The sequence below is a fragment of the Chanodichthys erythropterus genome, chromosome 16 (genome assembly GCF_024489055.1).
Source record: "Chanodichthys erythropterus isolate Z2021 chromosome 16, ASM2448905v1, whole genome shotgun sequence".
NCBI lineage: Eukaryota > Metazoa > Chordata > Actinopteri > Cypriniformes > Xenocyprididae > Chanodichthys > Chanodichthys erythropterus.
In genome coordinates, this window is record NC_090236.1 from 22,663,630 (window position 1) to 22,684,858 (window position 21,229).

Below are 21,229 nucleotides of genomic sequence, written 5' to 3' on the forward strand. Positions count from 1 at the left end.
ATGGTGAGTTTACCATTATTGGTCTGGTCTGCTGTGTACAGGACGGGTTTACTTTTGAACAGGTCGGGTGCAGTACGAATTGAAACCTGTTGCTGCAGACCACCAGCACTGTTCCCTCTGCTCATCAGCACAAAGGAGTAATCAGTGTCTGGCTGCAGTCGCGTGATCAGCTTCCTCTTGAGGTTGCCTTGGACTTCCACACTCTGCTGGTTATAAAGGATCTACAGGAGGGAGAGGTTCAATTTCATTCAGTTGCACGGCTCACTAAATCTAATTTTTCATTCAGTTTTATTTAAACAAAGAACTTGATTGCATAAACAGACTTTATCCCCATGCAGTCACTTCTAGCGATGGAAACAGTGTGCTGTTTTTTGGGCTTGGCCCATCAGGATATTACTGTTATGGTTTTATACCGGTGGCTGGCATGCAGAGACGCCACACAGACTGTCTGTCAAGTCCACTGTAGGCCAGAGACTGTTCTGACAGACTTTTCAAAGCATTTAAGCTTACTGACCAACAGCGTGATTTGCAGTTTTACAAAACCACATGTGAATTTACAGATTCAGCACTTAAACTAATAGGTAAGATTACATTTACATCTGTTGCAACATTAGACCATTATACAGCAGACCCCAAGGGCTAGATTACAAAAAACAGTATGAAAACAGCCATAAACATACATTTTTGTGAATTATATCTTTTAATATGAGAAATGTTTTGTAAGTCAATGGGGTCTTACCTTAAAAGGCACTTGGGATTTATAATTTTCTGGCACCTCCCAGGTGAGAAGGACAGAGGTTTTCATCACAGCTTTGACACCAAAACTTGTGGCAAATGCTATTGGACAGAAAACAGGGATTTTGTAAGCACATATGCAGAGCTTTGCTCAGGGTTTGAATTATGTATAAGGTAACATTTTAAACAAAACAAAAGCTTCTGAAATGGGTTACAAAGGACTGTTTACTGTCCTCTCTTGTTGTGTGAAATTACTGACACTGCAATAAAGTACTTACAGTATCTTGCATGCATTTTTTAATAAAGAAGGAAATAAAGCCCGTCTGAATATTTCCTGTAAAAGCTTTTCTGTAAACTATAAAATCAGCATATTTGTTGAGAACAATATAAAGAAATTGTGACTCTAGCTATACTTTTCCCAACTACAGGAAACTTAAAACTCCTAATAACTGAGATGCTATTCTATGTTATTTTAGTATTATTTAAAGACTTTTATATTATTTATTAATATTTTGAATTAGCTTTTGTTTTCATATTTTAAATTTTTAGTTCATGTTTTAGTAACTTTTAATATTTCCATACAGCTTTAATAAAATTTTATTTCAGTTTTTATACTTCAACTTCTTTCAGGTATTTGCCAAGGATTTTTTTAAAAAATGTTTAAACATGTTTTTTTTTTTTTTTTAAATATAATATTTATGTTTAATTTTATTTAAGCTGTATTCTTCAATTATCGAAAACCATTTTAAATAGTTTTAGTTAACAATATCAACAATGACTCCGCTAAACATAAGACAGATTTCAGTTTGCATAAAGTAAAATACAAAGGGAGGACTTCTCCACTTGCCTTGATACGGACCACCCAAAGTGAAGATAATTGAATATTTTCATAACACTGCACATTTATTATGGTCTTAGCATGACAAAATGGCTATGTTGTTTCAAGTGTGTGTTATTGCAGCAAAAACAATTCACTGGTTATCTTGTGATTTCTCTGTAACTAGTGGACAAAGATTTCATCTTAAGTTCAGATGTGTTAAGACAGAAATGACCATGTTAAGATGCTGTTTTCCGGACACAATTTTTCTTGGAACCTAAATAGGGGTGTGTAGTATGTGCACCTGTATCATTAAATATAGTGTATAAGGTGCATTATAATTATATTACAGTGCATTGTAATTATCTGGGGCCTGACACAGTGATAAATTACACCACACACTACACAGAGGGATAAAAGGATTTCTGTATCTGTTTAAGCGATTTAACGTAAGCCACGGAGTTTAAACACAAACCAGGTGATGTAGACATGGTTCTGCTCTGGATACTAGGGCTTATGGGACCCCCTCCCTTGCTGGTGAAGGCTTGCACACGGATATCATAGGTGGTGTCTGGCCGAAGCCCCTGAATGGTCATCTGGGTTTCGGCGGTACGGTTTGTGCTGTTCTGTTTGCTGTTGATGTCACGGTACACCACTAGGTATTGGGTGATGCGTCCGTTGCGCTCAGACAGGGCCGGTGGGTTCCAGGCCAGGCTAGTGGTGGAGGTGGTCAGGCCCACAACACGCAGGTTGTGGGGAAACCCGCTGGGCACATCCTCCGGAGTGCTGATCTCTTTTATGTACTCCTCTCCAGCTCCTGCCCGGTTCCTGGCGCTCAGGTGGAAGCTATAGGTTGCACCCTTGTGCAAGTCTGTGGCGGTGTGGTGGTCGTCAGTGCGCGCAAACTCACGGACTTCATAGTTCTCTTCTTCCAGACGCTTGTACCGCAGTCTGTAGCCAATCAGCTCACCCACCATGTCCTTAGGAGGCTGCCACTGGATGAGAGCCGTGTTGCCGATGGTGGTGCTGATGATCATCGTGGGTTTACCAGGCACTGCAGGGGCAAAGTGAGAATATGTGAAGCATTGCTGAAAAGAGGGTTATTGTGCATAGACTTTTTTAGATTACAGACAAAGTCCTCCTGAACTTTGAAAATGTCTAAAACCATCCTCTTATTCTGGCATAGCAGAATTACTTAGTCAAAGGAAAATTAAATATTTTTTTTTAAAAGAAATTAATTTTATACCTCAAAGATACATTAAATTGATCAAAAATCATACTGAAGACATTTGTAATGTTACAAAAGATTTTTATTTCAAATTAAATTTAAAGAACTCTCTCTCATGGTTATCCACTAGGGGTGTAACGTTACATGTATTCGTCCTGAACAGTAACTATACGGACGTCACAGTTCGGTGCATACAGTCAGAAGACGAATACAGTCAGTCACAGGCGATTCACACTCCAATCCATAAGGGGGTGTGCACGGTAATGCAACACTGTTTGCTAACCGCCACAACAGGAAAAAGCCCAGAAGAAGAATTACAGAAGATCTATGCATAGATATGTTTACGTGTAATCTCTCAATCGGTGTTTCAACCGCAGAAAGACATCAATAACACAGCCTGAGAATAATATCTCACATAGCATAACATTTACCTCAGGCAAGTCATTTAGTGTCCACACCATGTTAGTTCACTAGAGAAATGAACTCTAGAGGGGAGCATTTCACTAAATATATGCACAATATTAGCTTATATATTCATTATATTTATGTTGCCTGTTAGAAATGCTTTCATTATTTAATATATGTATAAATAAATTTGTCATGAAAACAAGTTAGGGCATTAACTGTGTAAATGATTTGGAGTAGAAAAATAATTGATAAATACTTTATAAATAGAATTAGAAGTGAATGCAAAAATTGTCTTATGTTCAGTTTACATGTTTTTTATTTGAGTGTTGATTATTATATCTAAAAATAAATAGCAATGTAATAGTTTGGGCTCTGTTGTTAATTGAAACATTTAATATTATAGTAATGTTTAAGAAAGGGCTTCCTATATATAGTTTACAACATTAGCTGTTATCCTTAAAAACATGTTAATTATAATTGAATTTATTTAAAGAGAGAGACACAATTTGTTCAATAAACATCTGTTTCTTAAAAAGAAGCAATTTTATGTAGCAACTTTTAACTACTGAGGTATATACTGAACCATCATGTGTGTGTACCATTACGCCCCTATCATCCACTAAAATATTAAGCAATAAAACGGTTTTCAACATTGATAATAGAAATGTTTCTTGTGCACCTGCAAATGTCTTTTCATATTGACCATAATTCTGTAACATTTTTAATATTTAATAATAATAGTATAAAATTGAGACCTTTTCAGCTACTTTATCCTTGAGTGAAGAAATGCCTTGCAAAAGCTGATTTTGATTAAATGTCACCAGACATTCTACAATGAATTGTCACTGAAAACCTCCATAGACACATTCAGGATTTAAAGTCAATATGAAACCGAATTTTACTTCTGTAATGTGATATATTTCCAAGTAAAAGAGGACATTCAGTGGAATATAGCATCTGGTGACATCAGTAGAGAAGAAAAGATGTACCAGAAGTGAAGCAAGTTATAATATTTAGAATTTTTCTTCTCTAGAACAATGTGCACCAATAAATCATGCAGAATAAGACCAGAAGCATGCATTAGGAAAGTAAACAAGGTGGAATTTGAGCGTGAAGCGAGTCAAGTGTAGAGTGTGAGTTTCTACCTGCTCCGGTGGTGGTGATGACTTTGGCTTTGCTGCGCGCCCCATCACCCTTGGTTGTGTACGCTGCCACGGTAACAGAGTAAGAGGTCTCGGAGAGAAGTCCGGTGATCACAGCCTCCTGTTAAATGGAAACAGCATGATGCCTAAGATGCCAAGACTGCTTTATCTAGAGACGCCCTTATGCCATCCCCACTGGCAGACACTGATCACAAACCCTCCAATAAACCACACACACCCCAATGATTAACCATTTACAAACCCTTTATAAAAACATTTTTTTTAATATCATACTGCACATTCAAACAATAACTCCGAAAGGCTTTGAAAAGCTTTTTTCTATAAAAAGCTCTTCCAAGCCATAAAAAGAAGAACCAAAGCAGCTCAACCATGGGTGTCAATCTTATTGTTTTACACCAGTAACTAAATGTTTTATGAGTACATATTTTTTTCAACTGTCTGGAATTTGGCAGTTATTTGAATGACCCCCCCCCTCCTTTTTTTTTTAAATAGGGTTTTCGAGGTTCCTCGAAAAATAAGCCAAATTAGTTCACAAATTAGCTCAACTGGTGTACACAACTAGAACTTAGACACATCTGGTTGACATCAACAGAAAACCTGTGTGAGCAACTGAACAAACTCACAAACCAAAGGAAGAAACAGAGAAAGTCAAACTCAGCACACGCAAGCAACTGTAGGAACACATGCGCGCACACACACACACAAAGGCTGGATTAGGGTTAAAACACAATATTTTCACTTTTTCCCCAAATATAGTTTATAGCAATACACCTCCAGTACTGATTCAGCATCCATACAATGTGGCTTTTCGCAATCAATCACATACTGTAGTTCTCGCAAAGCAGTCCAGACAAGTAACAAACCAATAAAACGCATCAGAGTTCAATTATTTCAACGTATGTTTACGCAACAACGATATACTAAATATGGAAAAGTTTTTCATTTGAATTTTTTTTTTTTTTTTTTTTTAAGTACAGATGGCACTGCCGTCAAAAAGATTTCCATTCATGGATTCGCGTAAACTACTAAAAATGCTGTATTTTGCATGCCGGGCCAGTAGTTGGCGATGTCACTTTGTAAAGAAACACTAAATGCCTACAGACTGAACATGTAATACGCATATGCATGACGTCACCGTTTTCACAAATTCACGTTTTTGTAGTTTACATAGAGACAATAACAGTATCGCTTTCAAAAACTTTGAACTGTTTTCAAAAGTTTGCATTTTCAGGGCACCAAAACTCTCTTGTTGTGTAAATTATTAGCCAAAACGCATAAAAAGTGTTCTGTTTTTAATTGAAAACGGTGTCATGTAAGTGGCCCCTGAAACTGTGCATCATTAATCCGCTGCTATTCATCCTCTTTAAACATGAATTAGCTATGTGAACAGAAAAGTAATTTTACTGAAGAAATGCCTTATGAGGAATAATGTCTGTAATGCTTACAGTTACTCAAGTAATCTCTTCTTAGTGTACTTGCAGGGTTACCTGCAAAAGATGTGCTGAAAATCCTCTCTCTCACACACACACACACACACACACACACACACACACACACACACACACACACACACACACACACACACACACACACACACACACACACACACACACACACACACACACACACACACACACACACACACACACACACACACACACACACACACACACACACAGAAAGAAACCAAACTCGCACAATAATTAAAGAGTACAGGTTCAACTACACTTAAATGTACACATGGAAATAAACCAAGGTCATAACACAGCAAATGTTTACCCGCCTCATGCACACGCGCAAACACGAGCGAGCGCGCGCCCTCACACACACACACACGACTCCTATATTACACATGGTCACAAATCGTCTGGTAAATTGAGTTCATGAAAACGGCATTTTAAAAGCTTCTCATTAGCCTTCTTAGCATGACTTGACTGAGTATTTTCTATAATTAAGGTTTTAATTATATTAGTACTTATACCAATATGTGCCCACATTTCACAATTTTCTTTTTTTTTTTTAAACTAAGGATTGGTTTGGTTTTCTATCCCACAGAAGCCCTAAAGAGGTGGAACACAGGATGAAAAGTAAATGATTGGATACATTTAAATGACCTTTTGAGTTTTAGCATTTATTCATTACTTTCATCACACAAAATTACTTTTTATAGGCAAAGCAATTGCATTTTCGTCTCTCATTTTCTCTATCATAAATAGTGCACTTTTATAATTTTTTTGAGCAAAGGGAACAGCTCGCACTACCAGAGAACAGAAGTTTAACTAAGTAGGAGGCAGCGGCATTCTGAAATGAGTCTTTTAATTTTTTTTTATATTTTTTATTTTTTTAAATGTAAATTCACTCTCAATGTTGTCACATTTTCCTGGTTAAATTTACATCAAAACCATATACAATTCTATTTTGCATTTTTTAATTATGTAATTAACGTTCTATTTATTAAAACCAAGTATAAATCTCACCAAGTTAGTGTTTTTAAGCATTTTTACATTTATTCCCAAATAATAACTAAAGGCAGTAGCAATTTAAAAAATATATTTTATTTGTGAACTGATGTTCAGCTGTTCTTTTTAATAGTCAACTTATTTTTGTATAAGTTCTGTGAGTAGTACACTAGCGCACATTCACTACATTTACCTCTATAGCAGGGGTCTCAAACTCAAATTGGTGGGGGGCCGTTTCTGTGATTGGCACCTCATAGGAGGGCCATATTAACATTCAAGCGCAAGAAAGTGCAACATTTCAGAAAAAATTACTTTCCTTTGCATTATTTCTCATTTACTTTAAATTTCATTAGGCCTACTAAAATATTTTATATGTATACTATAAATATTTTATTTACCATACTAAATGTAAACAGCAGTGTCTCTCATTGTTACAGAGTGTAATATAATTATATAATACTATTACTAATATAATACTATTAATATGCTAATATAATACTATTAATTGCAATAGTCTGGTGCAACTTCTCACATCCAACAATGTGCATGGAATAAAAAAATTACAAATTACAATTAATTGAAGCGACGCGGTTGAGAGCGCGGCTCATGGTTGCATAGCAACGACAGACGCCACTGGAGCGAAAGCGCATTGGAAAGGAGAATGCGGAGCGAAAGCTCATTGGGAAGGAGAATGCGGAGCGGCTGCTTATGTGACGCGATATGTGAATGCCCCTTAGAACGGTGACTTTTTCTTTGCATATCAGACAGGTAGCAACTAGAGAATAATAATTATAATAATTTAGCGGGCCGGATTGTGTTTTATTTTTGAGATCAGTTGCGGGCCGGGTAGAGGGGGAGGGCAGGCCGTAAATGGCCTGCGGGCTGGCAGTTTGAGACCACTGCTCTACAGGGATCTATAAAAAGAACAGTTTGTAGTGAACCTTTCATTATATTAAGTGCATGATCAAGACATTATCTGTATCAGAAAATATTAGTAAAGTTTTCATTTGATGTTATAAGTTGATGTTCTTTTAATGATCAGTTTGATTAGGTTGACAGTGGAAGCAGATTATATTAGGGCATATTATATAAAACAGTTTTAATAATAAAATATATTTAAATAGAAAAAATATATATTTTTTTCTAAATGTATATAAGAATAATTTCTGCATGATCACGTGACACTGAAAATGAGCATAATGGCTGCTGAAAATTCAACTTTGTTATCACAGGAATGAATTACATATTCACATAGAAAACATTTATGTTAAATTGTTATAATATTTCACAATATAACTGTTGTATTTTTGATCCAATAAATGCAGCCTTAGTCAGCATAAGAGATTTTTCAAAAACAAAATCTTAACAACCCCAAACTTTTGAAAGGAAGTGTAAATATAGTCTGTTATTTATATTATTTAATGTATATAGTTTTTCTTATATATAATGACTATATTTTCAAAATATACACATTTAGAAAGTTAAATTTAATTACTAAAATTTGTCTGTTTAAAATATACATATAAAAATAATTATCAGCATCAGCCAAATGTTTTTGTCATCCAAACAATAGTTAATAACTTATTTAAGTTCAAGCTAAATCTGATTCTCTTGAGGTTCTCCTTCTAATGAAACAAGGTGAGATTAATGGCAAGCCGTCTTAATAGGTGTGTGTTTCCTCTTTACACTGAGCACAGTCACACTTCATTAGTGAGCTAGCAGCTGACGCTAACCTTCAAAATGGCTGATTGCTAGAATAAATAACACAGAGGTGCACAGATGTCACTCGCTGACACCAGCATGTCTCTCTGCTGTCAAGCGATAATCAATGTCATCAGTGAAAAGAGCAGCACAGTTCCATTATGTGTTGGTGATATCTCTGAATAGAGCCTGAGGTGAAAGAAATTAATAGAGATTCTCACCTTTGATGAAAAGAGAGGATCTAAAAATGGCTTGAATGAAGTGTCTTTAAGAGTTAAGACAGGTTTCATTATACAGATTTTAGGTGTTTTTCTTAGACATGGGTGTGACAGTAAGACAGTTGTTTATCTTGATGACAATGCGTACAGTATGTAATAGTGTACATCTATTCAAGCCTAGAGTTAGCTAGACTTTATTAAAGTTAAATTTACTTCAATATAGTAATGAAACTACTGTCCATCTGTTTTATTTGTTTCTCACATGGTCATATTATTAGAATGTGAGAGATATTCAGTCCAAAAGTGTTACAAAACTGTGCTACCGATTACAAAGTGCAGACCAATTATCCACTGAACAGTGCAGTGTAAATGTAGAAGTGGGCCTGAAACAACTGCATAGCACAGAATAGATCCATTTATTTGTGTTCCCACTGAAGAGTGCTAGGAAAGTCACAAAAACTTTGCAGCTGTGTGAGAAAAGTGCAGTGTTGCATTTCAGTTCAAGCTAATTCTAGCTGAGATGACAATATACTTATGAAGCCATATACAGAAAAGAACCATGAAGCAATGAATGTGTTTGAGAATTATTAAGCATGTTATTTTATTTTTATTTTTTCCCCAATCATTATATTACAATAACTATGACCGATTGGATGAGTGCCATTTTTCGACAAAAATGCCATGATTACTAATGTAATACTGCAATCAATTATTTATGGCACCTCCTTCAAATACTGTAAAAAAAGAGAAAGTTATGAGAGTTGTATTAGCATCTTGTAGGATTGATTCATTGAAACCTACTTTGATGGTTGTGCCTAAAACACGTCTGAAAAAAGTGAAGTGTTTTGTCACTGTGATCCCAAGATGTGCAAGTGACAACCTGACAACTTACAAGTAGATTATTCAATTAGCACTTTTAAAAAGTATCTCAAAGGCTTAATTCTCTCCCATGTTTTGATATATATATTTATTTTACTTCTATTATCCTATTATTTCTATTGTTCTATTATTTTTTTGCATTTTATTTTCCAACTCATTATTTCTATGTACTCTCTTATTTTATTCTGCCAATTACATCTTGTACCTCCATCATATTAATTTATTTTATGCTCAAGGTTGCATTTATCGGATCAAAATTACAGTAATATTGTCAAATATTATTCCAATTTAAAATAACAGTTTTCTATGTGAATATGTTTTAAAATGTATTTTATTCCTGTGATGGCAAAGCTACATTTTCAGCATCATCTCTCCAGTCTTTAGTGTCACATAATCCTTCAGTAATCATTCTCATATGCTGCTCAATAAACATTTCTATATATATATATATATATATATATAGGGTAAAGGTCAGGTATAACATTATGACCACCTTCCTAATATTGTGTTGGTCCCTCTTTTGCTGCCAAAACAGCCCTGACCCATCAAGGCATGGACTCCTCTAGAACCCTGAAGGTGTGCTGTGGTATCTGGGACCAAGATGTTAGCAGCAGATCCTTTAAGTCCTGTAAGTTGCGAGGTTGGGCCTCCATGGATTGGACTTGTTTGTTCAGCACATCCCACAGATGCTCGATTGGATTGAGATCTGGGGAATTTAGAGGCCAAATCAACACTTCAAACTCATTGTTGTGCAACCATTTTTTTCTTTGTGGCAGGGCGTATTATCCTGCTGTATGCTTAGGTAGGTGGTACGTGTCAAAGTAACATCCAAATGTATGGCAGGACCCAAGGTTTCCCAGCAGAACATTGCCCAAAGCATCACACTGCCTCCGTCGGCTTGCCTTCTTTCCATAGAGCATCCCAGTGCCATGCGTTGCCCAAGTAAGTGATGCAACGCACCCAGCCATCCACGTGATGTAAAAGAAAACATGATTCATCAGACCAGGCCACCTTCTTCCATTGCTCCATTGTTTAGTTCTGATGCTCACATGCCCACTGTTGGCGCTTTCAGGGGTGGACATGTGTCAGCATGAGCACACTGACTGGTCTGCAGCTTTGCAGCTCCATACGCAACAAACTGCAATGCACTGTGTATTCTGACACCTTTCTATCAGAACCAGCATTAACTTCTTGAGCAATTTCAGCTACAGTAGCTCGTCTGTTGGATCGGACCACACAGGCCAGCCTTCGCTCCTCACATGCATCCTTCCTTTCTTGGACCACCTTTGATAGATACTGACCACTGCAGACCATGAACACCCCACAAGAGGTGCAGTTTTGGAGATGCTCTGACCCATTCATCTAGTCAATTTTTGCAAGGGCAGGTTAACACATAACTACATCCAACATCGGAGAGATGATAAATTTGGTGGGTGACCTCGATTTGTACTCAAATACACGCACACCTAACTGTGACAGCTAAAGGTCACCAGGTCAGGTGTGAATCCTTGAATTAACGCATGAATCCCAGATTCCAGAAATCCAGTTCGCTGACAGACTGCCAGATAGCCCTGAATCATGGGAGAGGGATAGGAAAGCAATTTGGCGTGAACAAGCGATTGGCTCATGCTGAATGCTTTCCAGGCAGGTGGCAGCACGCAGTGGCAGCAGAGCAGGTGCGGTCGCTAACAGCAGGGCTCCAGAGAGACGGCAGCCAGTCTGCTGGCACAGAGATGGGTGGACTGAGAAATGGGGTCAGGCTTCACTGGGAGGAAAACGACACTGGTAACTGAAGTGCGCCCAATTCTTCTGCTCTTTTTTAATGCTCCAAATCTAGGCAGTAAGAGGATTTACTAGCGTAACGCAAGCCAGGCCCCGAACTGTAGTGGGCTGTCACGCAACTATAAGAATCTTTTGAGGAAACTCTGGAACAACGAAACACACACACAGACACACACAAAAAGGCATGCTCACAGACAACACATACCTACATTCACAAAGAGCTGTAGTGTTGAAAGCCGACTGTTGTCTGCAGCTTTAGCTCTCCAGCCAGGCTTCACTGGTTTTCAACACTCACAGCACACATAACCCTGAACCGGTCCCTCTGCTGAAAGCAGGTAACATCATTCAATGCCTTCCTTTCCCAACCCATTCACAAAGGAGCCAAGCAGATAGTAACTTCTCCATTAATATCCCTTTCCATGCTTCCCATTTAAAAGAAGCAGCAAAAACAATACAAAGTGATGCATTCGTCATATCTAAACTCATAACTGTTATGAAAATTTATTTATTGGGTGAGTAACAATGTAATAAGTGGGATAATGTATAGTTTGCTGAATAAAATAAATTCTGTCTGGGTTTATTTTCCAATAAACAGCCTACATATAGACCAATGACTAAAGTTAGGTGTTATTTTGCCAGAAAAATGTTCTTGTGATTATTATAACCACAAGTTAGACAAAGCTTTCATTCATAAAACTACTTAAATCAGTAAGTCTCAGTTTAAACCATCTCTTTTATCTCTCTAGTCAAGTGTCCTTGTCTATACATGTACAGTATTTCTCATCTCAGTACGAGTGAGGGTTTATTATTCAGGAAATGTTAAACTTGCCAGCTCTTCATGGAATATTCAACAAGAGTGCTCCAGTAGTGATGGTCTCTTCCAGTGACATACACACACATGTGATTGTGTGTGTGTGTGTGTGTGTGTGAGTGAATAACGGGTACTTACTATGCTAAAAGTCATTAGCGCAGTCATTACACTGTCAGTGAAATATGCTCTCAGGGGCCAGACCTTTTGAGCATGCGGCATCATTACCATTAGTAAATACAGTGCATTAGTGGGAGACCTTCAGTATAATGCCGAAAATGCTGCAATTTATTCTGGTCTTTTCTGTGTGTGTGTGCGAGTGAACGAGTACAGAGTTAGGAATATGTTTGCAACAATGCTCAAAAGATGCTAAATGTTGCTGATTGTGTATTTTCCCCCATTCCCCCCCTTTTCTACAAGCTGCTTGGTCCAAATTCATATCAAGCACACAGAAGGAGTTCACTCAAACTGTTAATCCCTCTTTACAAAGAGAAATGTTAGTTTCAAATGAAGAAAAGCCAAGCGAGAGAGGAAAAAGCGATAGATGAACACAAACGCAGAGCATCCCCGCAGGCCCAATGCCGCAAACCACCTGCTCACACTTGAGTTACTCACATATTCCGTGGACTCTTCAATTTTCCACTGATGGAAAACATATGACAGATGAGAGGGGGAAAATGAATCAGAGATGGCACTACTGGGGAGAAAAAAAAGCATCGCTACCTTTTTTTTCTCTCATCTACAGATGAACACATAGCGTTAACAGTGACATGCTACAGAGACAGAGGAGAAGGGTGGAGGAGGAGAGATGACAATATTTCACATTTGACACAGTGCCACATAATGTCAGGTAAAAGGAGCAGTGGTATACTGTTAAGAAAGGCAAGGTGCTTCATTCCGTCGCTCTGTGGGAGAAAGAAATGACAACTATTGCACCACTTACACCTGGTGCAAGAACGTTTTAGTCTCAGCATGGTTGCAAATATTGCAATTCACAGACACTTACCTGAGCTGCATTCATTATAAACCTGAAAATTGACCTCCAAAAGACACACAGAAATATTGTACAATCCAAAACATTTATCACAGATGCACTGCCTTGTTACATGTGTATAATTAAAGCAATTTTTTCAAAATTTTTGTTAAGGATGCACAAAATATCAGTACCATATTGGTTATCGGCTGATATTACAGTATCAGTTGATACTGTTTATTTAATTGTCCAGCTCATTTCCTCTATTTTTACATTTTACCTAGCATTTCAAAGAAATGATTTAAATTGTTAATGTTTTTCATTTATTTAGAAAATTTGAATGTTGTACATCACTAATCTTATTTCGCTGACACATTTGTGTTGCACAAAAAAAACAAAACAAAACAAAAAAACATTTTACATTTACACACATTTTTGTCCCCTGCTGGCAGATACTGGTACTACAGGATTGATGTATTCAGACAAATAGTGACGTTTTACAGTTTTAGTGATTTCTAAAAAAGTTTTTAATTTAAACACAAGACATATATATAAACTTTTGACTGTGAATCCCATCAGGATTGAAAGGCTGTTTCTTGGTGCGAATCTTCTGGTGGTGTTGAGCATGAAATCCCATTACCTCTATCACATTGCCAGCTAGGTGACATCAAACTTTACTGACACTGAGCACCCACAACCATTGCTTTCTCTTACTGAACCTTCAACAAAAGGCGAACACACGAGCATCAAATCTTTCCTGGACCGAGAAGCCAACTCAACCGGAGTTGATATTCCTCTTCGGGAAGAAAAAGGAAATGGCTCCTTTCTAGCCAAGAATCTGCAAAGTGCAGTGAAGCACGTCACAATATCAGTGTGCAGACCCCCACACTGTAATTTTCTATATTAGATCAGTCTGCAAACATTCATCCATATCGTACAATTGCTTCTCATGATGGAGCTGATCTAGATCTGTGTATATATATATTGCATAACAGTACCATTAGCAGACTAGACGGAGGCCAATGTTTCAGTCTTTTTCCCTAACACAGACCTCACACAGCCAATCCTATAGGGTAGCACCTCGCATATGTGGGGTCTTGTTAGCCCGGCGGCTGCTCAGAGCTGGGAGTCTCATGGACGATTTTAAAAGCACCTGACAGCACACGAGAATCCACTGGCTTTGCCCAGGGCATGCCTTCCTAAAAGTCCAGTAAAAATGACTTTACCCAGGGCATGACTGCCTACAGGCCCAACCGCCCGTCATTACCTTTCTTGGTGAGGAGTTGAAGTCATGCTGATAAGTTGAGTAGAAAGCGTGGAGGCTGAAACATTGATCAGTTATAATGGGCCAGAGAGCGCTTCTAACCCTTCAGGTCTGCACTTAAGAGTTGTACTTCAATCACTGAGTCATTGCGGTTTAACTGCATTCACTTCCTACTCAATGGACTCCTCCTAAACCACTGACTTTAAATGTTCTATTAATCGTGCACAGTGCTGCAGCGTAGATACAGTACCAAAGTGCACTTGGTGTAACAGACGTAGGCCGGTAAGAGCTGTGCATGTAAACCTCACTCCCCTGATCTCAAGAGGCGCTCTAGCGACTGACGCTAGAGACTGCGGTCTTTAGCCTTCTTGTTAGAGCGCCCACCTCCTATGCAGACAGGCCCGGGTTCGAGTCCTGATTGGAGCAGGTGGTGGAAACTGAAGGGGCTATATTGGTGCCGTGACCCAGATGGGACTGAGGTTTGGGGGGTGTAACGGACGTAGGTCAGTAACAGCTGTGCATGTAAAACTCTCTCCCCTGATCTCAAGAGGAACTCTAGCGACTGACGCAAGAGACTGTGGTCTTTAGCCTCCTTGTTAGAGTGCCCACCTCCTATGTGAACTTGCCGGGTTTACGTACCACTTTCAGTGGGCGGCGCGAACTGGAGGGGCTACATTAGCACATACACAATGGCATCTAAAGGGGATGGAAAAGCTGCCACAGTTCCTTTGGTCTGCTATACATTATAACTAAACCCCACCGCAGCACAGACACAAGAAACGTACGCTTAAATAAACACAAACAACTTTAACTTTAAGCTCAAGTTAATGAGACATTTTTTCCACGTATCTGCTTTCTTAATGGGTTGTTGTTTTCGGCGTGGCACTTTAGCCTCTGTTAAACATACAGGCCTTTGCTTTCCCAAAATTATCTCCTCAGGATCATTCTCTTTGAATGCTAGATGAATAAATTAGCCTGGTTTATTAAAATGCTTCAGAGAGCAGAAAAAACAGGTCAGAACTGATAGGAATCTTCAGCTGTAGCCAAATGCGGCAATTTTCAGACAGGATATTAAAATAGTAATGGAAGTCTGCGTTTGTCAGATAGAGCCTGTTGGAGAACAAGAGATGAAAGGCAAAGATGGTGCTGATATCAATCATGGAAAATAAAGGGCTCTCCTCTCTTTCATTCATCTGGAACTGAGGCCACAGAGGCCAGAGTGATTTCCTCAGAATTGGTGCTGTATGTATAAAACATTTACTTTACCCATAAAGCAGATGCTCGCAGAGTCTTAAAGAGGCTTTCACATGACAGCAATTTGCAGCGACAAAGTGATCGGAAGTCATTTACTTTCAAAGCAAGTTGATTTGAGATGCGTCAACCGTTGGCAACATGCAGATGTACTTTATGCAAATGCACAGTGATGGGATGTGGCAACTACCAATGGGAAGACATTGTAGACAACATAGACAGTGAAACTGACATGATCCACCACCAAACACAACTGGAACACCTACTACCAACCTACAACCTCCCAGGAGCAGGTATGAACACCCAAGACCCAATGGCAAGATGGTGATGGTTTATAAATCCTCTATGTGGCTACCAGCTCAGGTCCTTGTCCACTAAAAGCCACACCACCCACAGCTCCGATCTCTCGACACATCTGTAATTTCCTCTCTTCAATCTAACAACCACAACTGATGAAACAAGATCCTAACCATGCAGCGCAGAAGAGTGACAGCTGTAATGTAGGGGACTCTCATGCAGATTTATTGGAGATTCTTCATGGAAAGGTTGACAGGCCTCTCTAACGACCACTTGCTCGACTCTCGCGGCACACTGGAATGGATCAATTAACTCTCAGTTAAATTTAGACTGAGGGTGGTGTGTGGGTTCCCAGTCTGGCCTTCTTGAAAAGAAAATGCATTCAACCCACCCACGGACAAACAAGTGCTTGCTGGTTTCCCAGCTTTTCAGCTGAAGCCGGGGAGACAGAAGAGAGAGAGGCTTCTCAAGTTGCTCAAGTTGAACATAGCGAGACAAATGTTGGGATTAGATTGTGACATCAAAATTGCAAGTACTTTTAAGTTTTTGATTTATGTTCCACATCTAATTGTGCATGGTATATCAGAGCAAAAACTTTTATCAAAATGTAATAGCTTAGGAGGGGTATTAGTAAATGCTAATCAACAGCCAAAAAACTTTAACAGTTAGAACCGCTTTACTCAGTTGTATGTCACAATAATAACTAACGTTTCATTATGACTTTATAAGTTCAAGTTAACAGCAGTAGTTCGCATATTAAAAATATTGTCAACAATTAAAATAAAAAAATAAAAAAAGAGAGAGAAATGTAACTGTTGGGATACTTGGAAATGACCTTGACCTTCAAAAAGCCTCCTCAAAAATGGCAGTCATGTTTCAGTCCAGATTCAGAAATATATCACATTATAATTACATTACAGTACATGTCATTTCATGTTGACACATTGGATAAAATCATCCAATAAAAAAAAACTGCAATCACAATGTTATGACATACCAAATGAGAGTGGGCGTTGTGTAGGTAGCTAGTCGGTTTGCAACTCACAAGTGTTAATGTTAATTGGTGGCTTAGCCATTATGGTTTGGATTGGTTCAGTAATGCACACTAAGAGCAAATGAAAAACATTACACATGCTCCTGCTCTCCTCTGAGATGTTTTAGGAGCCCATCCATGCAGAAGCCCATGCTCTTAGAGCCGGAGAGTCTCTGAAGGTGGTAGAAAAACAGCACATATTAAAAATGAACAACTGGCAACCCCCAAAAGAACAAAATGGATGTCTTGAGAAATCCGGGTCTTTTTGTCAAGACAAAAAAGCACTACAGGCCATTTATCAAAGCAACTCGGCAACCACCCTGCCAAACCATTAGTGTTACACAATACACAATGGATTTTCATCACTTCTCCGACATGTTTTCTCCCTTCTTCACAGCTCTCCCTGGCCAGTTACATCCCAGAGAGCAAAGCAACAACACATTCTCTCTCTTTTTTTTTTTTGCTGAGTAAGAGTCAAAGAATGAAGAAAGATGTAGACATAAACGTAACCGGAGTCTTATGATAGTTCTTCAATGTCTGAGAGAAATTAGAGACACTAGGTGAAAATAAACAGGCCTGTATGGATCTTTGTGTCTGAGGAATCTGATATTTACAAATGCGTCTCAGCAAGTCTTGTAAGTGTTTTATTGTTGTTGTTTTTTTTTTTCTGTGACAATGACGCAGAATGAGTCATGTCGTGGGACAAACCATCACAGTTCGTGGTAAATGGCTTCAGATGTTATGTTGGATGAAGGGAATTTTGTTTGTCAAAGAGGGAGAGACAAGCGCAGGTGTCTTTGTGTTGTGAGAGCAAAGAGGTCAACAGCAGTTCACCTGACAGATACTGTAAACAAAACCTATTGTTTTTTTTTTTTGTCACTGATGGTGACTAGATTAAAAAAAGTTGGAAAAAACTCACAACAAATGTGTCTTGTATGCTGTCAAATCATTTAGAACCACTAACCTTGTGACATTAAACAAAGTTTACAAGTTATGACTTGTGGAGGTGTTGTGGACTGGAGGCTCTGAACAGGCAAAAATCAGCAGCACCACAAACCAGAGGGGCGAATGTCACAAAGACAATTTCAAGCTCTGAGTGAGGGATTTTATAGAATATAAAATTTAGAAATGCACTGATATTAAAATTCTGGCATATTGGGATATGGAATATTATGGCTGATAACTGATAAATGGCAAATATTAAAATTCTATGCTATTTTGTCTACATGAATTAAAAATAAAAATAAATCTTAAATCAGTTATTTTAAATACTTAAAAGTGAATTTAGGCATCACAACATTATAATGTACACAGTGAAAATGAATATTCATTGTGAGATTTGCTAAAGATTACATTTAACAGTGTTATTCAATTTTACTTACTACGTTTTTAAAAATGAAATTAGTATAAAATATAAAGTGTATATAACATTTTTCAATTAAATAAAAAATATATATTAAAAAACTAAAATTTTATTGATTACATGCACAATTAAATCATACAAATAATATAAAATAACATAATATTAAGCGACAACCAATTTAGTACTAATATACAGTATTGTGCATCCCTGATAAAACAGGCTGAAATCAATTAACGGCAGACAGAAAACCTGCCAGTTCTAGGTGGTGGACTGAGCGCTGATGTGTAAGATGATACATTTGCATTTCTCTTGCACTCCTTCACTTGAGTAAGCACTTATGCAAATGAGAAATAATCTTCTCAATGCACCAGAAAACCCCCATCACCTGCCCATTTACTAAAAACCATTAAATCCCACAGTGGCCTATAAACATCTCTTGTTACAGTCTTTATCCCACTAGCTTGGTGAAGGGGAATGCTTACACAGGTACATGAGAAACTCTTGTTTGGGGGGCAGGAAAAAGTGCAGAAAAACACATGTCTACGCAAGTTAATTCACAGCTAACAATTCAAGAGCAGAAGCATTTAAATGCCCCCAGTCTGATTCTCTCTATCCTCGAAAAAGTGTCTACTTTAAGATATTCATGGATATCTAAATCCCTCCTAAGGATTACTATCTTTCTTCCATCTCAGTGCACCCACATTTCTTCAGGCAGTTTTAAATCTCCTTATATTAATGCACCATGAGCAAAACTGAAAAAAAAAAAAAAAAAAATACAGAGTAACAAGACAGTGCATATGTATTAATGTTAGGATTTACAAAGAGCTGAAATCTTGAAAGGCCACCAATAGTGTGCATCTATGAAATATTTAACAACAATTCACATAACACTGAAGGCTCAAAAAAGTTTTCATGTGGAATTAGATGTGTAGAAAACACCGATGTTTCTGTTCCAAACCCTAGAGTTGCCTACATAGACAGCATTTTTAGGCATTAAAGACACGCCAACCAACACAAAGGCTGTTCAAAACAAGACAACTATGCTGCCAAACAAAAAACAAAACAAAACAAAACAAAACAAAACAAAACAAAACAAAACAAAACAACAACAAAAAAAAACAGTGTTGTTATTGTTAACCCCCCAAAAAAACTACTAAAAATTATTTTCGTAAATTAAATAAAGCTGAATGTTTTTCTTACCTTTTAAAATGAAAGGTAATTATTTTCAGAAAAAAAAAAAAAAGATACTATATTAGTATTAGTGCTGTCAAATGCATCCAAAATAAAACTTTTGTGTATACATAATATATGCGTGTACTGTGTATATTTATTATGTATATATAAACACACACACATACATGTACATAATTAAGAAATGTTATAATTAACATAAATATGACTTTCACCAAATATTTGTGCAAGCTTGCTTGCTTAATGTATTAGATCAATAGCTTAGACACATGCTAACACCAAACTCAATTCTAATCAGCTGTGAGGTTTAGTTAAGTCTCCATGTAAAGCTTTTCAAATAAGTCACTTAAAGGTGATGATACACGGGGCAACTTTTTGAGCAATGTTGTCGGGTAATGTCGGCGAGCGATGTTGCTTGGGCACTTTCCCATTGAGAATGGGCAACAAATTTGTATGTGGATACTTTAGATCAAAATTTGTTGCTCAATCTCAATGGGAAAGTGGCCAAGCATTATCGCTCACCAACATTGCTTAAAATGTTGCCCCGTGTATCATCACCTTAAGAGTTCTGATTTCAGGTAGGATCACTAAGGTTTGGAACAGAGCCCAACTGAGCCATAACAATGGCATCCAGCTCACTGTACAAACAGTGAAGAACAACAATAAGGAATTAGCAGGTAGTACCTGTGCTTCTGGTAGAGCGACATCCATTATATTAGGCTGGCCGCGTGGCTCCCCATTCTCCAGGCGGGAGTATATGACCTGGTATCCTCTGATCTGGCCGTGCTGCTTCCCAGAAAGAGGCGGCTTCCATGTCACACGAATAGCTGTGGAGTTCACAGCCTCCACTTCTACTTTCCGAGGTGGGGCTCCTGGCACTAATGGGGGACAATTACATTTAAACTTTTAGGCTTGTGTGTGTGAGCTCAAACACTCTAATAAGTGCTAATGAGTTAGCGGTTTGGCTGAGGAGAGGTATTACAATATTTGTCGGTTAAAGAACATTTATCATACTGGTAGAAAAGCTAATGCGGCTTCAGTGAGAAGATTATTCACAACTATTCAAGGATGCAGAAGAAAATGCAAAAATATGATAAAAATAAGAACTGCTAAAAGTCTAGGAGGTGATGAAGGACAATTAATGTTTTGATGAGGATGTGCTGAAATGCTGCTCAGCTGTCATGCTTCACGTGAATGAATTTCCAGATGTGAAAAGAGAAACTTATGACATAATTTCTAAGGGTGTAAATGTGACCCCAGGAACAAGATATAGGGATGCAACTATAGACAAACAGGGCAAAAGGTGGTCTAGGACAGGAGGGGAGATTCAAGAATGAGAAAGAGGATAAAGGGAAAGAGATAAAAAAAGATATTTATGAAGATGCTAGTGGACAAAGACACACTGCTGGTCAAAAGTTTGGAATAATTAAGATTTTTTTCATTTTTTGGATAGAAGTCTTATGCTCAATAAGGATGCATTTATTTGATAAAAAACAAAAACAAAAACAGTAATACTGTGAAATCATTCATAAATCTTTTTTATATGCTGAATTTGTGCTCAAGAAACATTTATTATTATTATTGTTAAAAACTTTTTTTTGTGTGTGTGGAAACCTAATAAACTACCATTCAAAAGTTTGAAATTAATACTTTTATTCG

General features: G+C 37.7%; 1 protein-coding gene across 10 annotated transcripts in view; it reads right to left on the reverse strand.

Moving 5' to 3' along the window:
* The window catches only part of ptprfb (protein tyrosine phosphatase receptor type Fb), a 233,258-nt gene that overhangs the window by 48,307 nt on the left and 163,722 nt on the right, over positions 1-21,229 (reverse strand). For 6 of the 10 annotated variants that reach the window (XM_067363329.1, XM_067363330.1, XM_067363338.1 and 3 more), the window contains 6 exons: positions 20,255-20,448; positions 12,814-12,840; positions 4,334-4,451; positions 2,028-2,606; positions 740-837; positions 1-221 (listed from right to left, as the gene is read on the reverse strand). The exon at positions 1-221 is cut by the window's left edge and continues 36 nt beyond it. In XM_067363329.1, coding sequence (XP_067219430.1) covers positions 1-221; positions 740-837; positions 2,028-2,606; positions 4,334-4,451; positions 12,814-12,840; positions 20,255-20,448 — 1,237 coding nt within the window. The remainder of the gene's footprint in view (positions 222-739; positions 838-2,027; positions 2,607-4,333; positions 4,452-12,813; positions 12,841-20,254; positions 20,449-21,229) is intronic. The other 4 variants (XM_067363337.1, XM_067363335.1, XM_067363336.1 and 1 more) reach the window with 1 other exon arrangement.